General features: G+C 44.4%; 1 protein-coding gene across 5 annotated transcripts in view; it reads right to left on the bottom strand.

Annotated features, from left to right (window-relative positions):
- magixa (MAGI family member, X-linked a) overlaps positions 1-2500 on the bottom strand; it is a 137381-nt gene that overhangs the window by 22330 nt on the left and 112551 nt on the right. For 3 of the 5 annotated variants that reach the window (XM_045696521.1, XM_045696520.1, XM_045696524.1), the window contains exon 14: positions 137-222. In XM_045696521.1, coding sequence (XP_045552477.1) covers positions 137-222 — 86 coding nt within the window. The remainder of the gene's footprint in view (positions 1-136; positions 223-2500) is intronic. The other 2 variants (XM_045696523.1, XM_045696522.1) reach the window with 1 other exon arrangement.

The raw sequence follows: 2500 nt of genomic DNA on the forward strand, positions 1-2500 counted from the left end.
GAGAGAGAGTTACAGGACAGAAAGATGTCACAATTGCTCCGGGATTGGCAGGGCAATTATAAAGACAACAACTTATTAGAGAGGAAATTATCTGAAATTATGTATCATGTATATGGTTAAATCAAAATGCACATACAAGCCTCACCTTGGGCCTCCCTCTGTGACCTTTCCTTGTCCTGCCACCAGCGTCTAACTCTGGGCCTTCTGACATACTAGAGGAGTCTAAAGGAGACAGAAATAGCTAAGAAAGTTAAGAGATGATAGAGTTTACAGTAGAAAACAATTGGGTGTGGAGTAATCTCTAGTGGACAGATATCTGTGCGTAAACCGTAGAAGGGATGGCTGAGAGTTTTTTTGTTTTGTTGTGAGGGTGGAGACTTCGAACACCAACAGACCCAGAATTTAATCAAGCCGATTTCCAAATTACGCAACATTTTTTGGTTCTGGGTTAACCGAGATTAGGTGGGAAGTCCATGGTACTGTTTCCCTAGAGGAGAAATACACCCTCTATTTGAATTGCTATGGTGTGAAGTCCCGTGTGGCTCAGTTGGTAGAGCATGGTGTTTGCAACGCCAGGGTTGTGGGTTCGATTCCCACGGGGGACCAGTACAGAAAAGAATTTTTTTTTATGAAATGTATGCATTCACTAATGTAAGTCGCTCTGGATAAGAGTGTCTGCTAAATGACTAAAATCTAAGTGAGTAACAGATTTGAGCTAACTGAGGTTGTGATGTGAGCATGGATACATGTGTGTAAGCAGGTGTGTGTCTGTTAGAGTGTACCTAACTCAAATCAAATCACATTTTATTCGTCACATGTTTTGTAAACAACAGGGGTAGACTAACAGTGAAATGCTTAGTTACAGATCGTTCCCAACAATGAAGAGAGAAAGAAAATAGAGAAATAATAGAAAAGTAAAATAACGTAATAATAAATACACAATGAGTAACAATAACATGGTCCTACACACAGAGTACCAGTACTGAGTCAATGATAACATGGCTATATACACAGAGTACCAGTACTGAGTCAATGATAACATGGCTATATACACAGAGTACCAGTACTGAGTCAATGATAACATGGTTATATACACAGAGTACCAGTACTGAGTCAATGATAACATGGCTATATACACAGAGTACCAGTACTGAGTCAATGATAACATGGCTATATACACAGAGTACCAGTACTGAGTCAATGATAACATGGTTATATACACAGAGTACCAGTACTGAGTCAATGCTAACATGGCTATATACACAGAGTACCAGTACTGAGTCAATGATAACATGGCTATATACACAGAGTACCAGTACTGAGTCATGCACTACACTCTGTCGCTCCTTGCAGTTGGATGCCAAGTATTAGCCATACCAGGCGGTGATGCAGCCAGTCAAGATGCTCTCAATGGTGCATCTGTAGAAGTTTTTAAGGATCTGAGGGCCGATGCCAAATCTTTTCAGTCTCCTGAGGGGGAAGAGACATTGTCGTGACCTCTTCATGACTGTGTTGGTGTGTTGGACCATGATAGATCCTTAGTGGAACTTGAAGCTCTCAACCTTCTCCACTACAGCCGTGTCAATGTGAATGGGGTCGTGCTTGGCCCTCCGTTTCCTTTAGTCCACAATCAGCTCATGTGTCTTGATTTACGTTGTGGGAGAGGTTGTTGTCCTGGCACCACACTGCCAGGTCTCTGACCTCCTCCCTATAGGCTGTCTCATCGTTGTCGGTGATCAGGCCAACCACTGTTGTGTCGTCTGCAAACTTAATGATGGTGTTGGAGTCGTGCTTGGCCAAGCAGTCGTGGGTGAACAGGGAGTACAGGAGGGGACTGAGCACACACCCCTGAGGAGCCCCCGTGTTGAGAGTCAGTGAGGCAGATGTATTGTTGCCTACCCTTACCACCTTCGGGCGGACCGCCTGGAAGTCCAGGATCCAGTTGCAAAGGAATGTGTTTAATCCCAGGGTCCTTAGCTTAGTGATGACATTGGAAGGCACTATGGTGTTGGATGCTGAGTTGTAGTCAATGAACAGCATTCTCACATAGGTGTTCCCCTTGCCCAGGTGGGATACGGCAGTGTGGAGTGCAATAGAGATTGCGTTGTTTGTAGATCTGTTGGGGCGATATGCGAATTGGAGTGGGTTCAGGGTGTCTGGGATGATGGTGTTGATATGAGCCATGACCAACCTTTCAAAGCACTTCATGGCTACAGATGTGAGTGCTACAAGGCAATAGTCATTTAGACAAGTTACCTTGGCATTCTTGTGCACAAGGACTTGCTTGAGAATTGTAGGTATTACAGACCGAGTCCAGGAGAGGTTGAAAATGTCAGTGAAGATACTTGTCAGCTGGTCAGCACGTGCTCTGATCATGCATCCTGGTAACAACTGTGTGCTTGGGTCTAAGCAAGCATAGAAGGCATTTAGCTCATCTGGTAGGCTCGTGTCACTGGGCAGCTGGTGGCTGGGTTTCCGTTTGTAATCAGTGATCGTTTGC

This window comes from Salmo salar, chromosome ssa15 (genome assembly GCF_905237065.1).
Source record: "Salmo salar chromosome ssa15, Ssal_v3.1, whole genome shotgun sequence".
Lineage (NCBI taxonomy): Eukaryota > Metazoa > Chordata > Actinopteri > Salmoniformes > Salmonidae > Salmo > Salmo salar.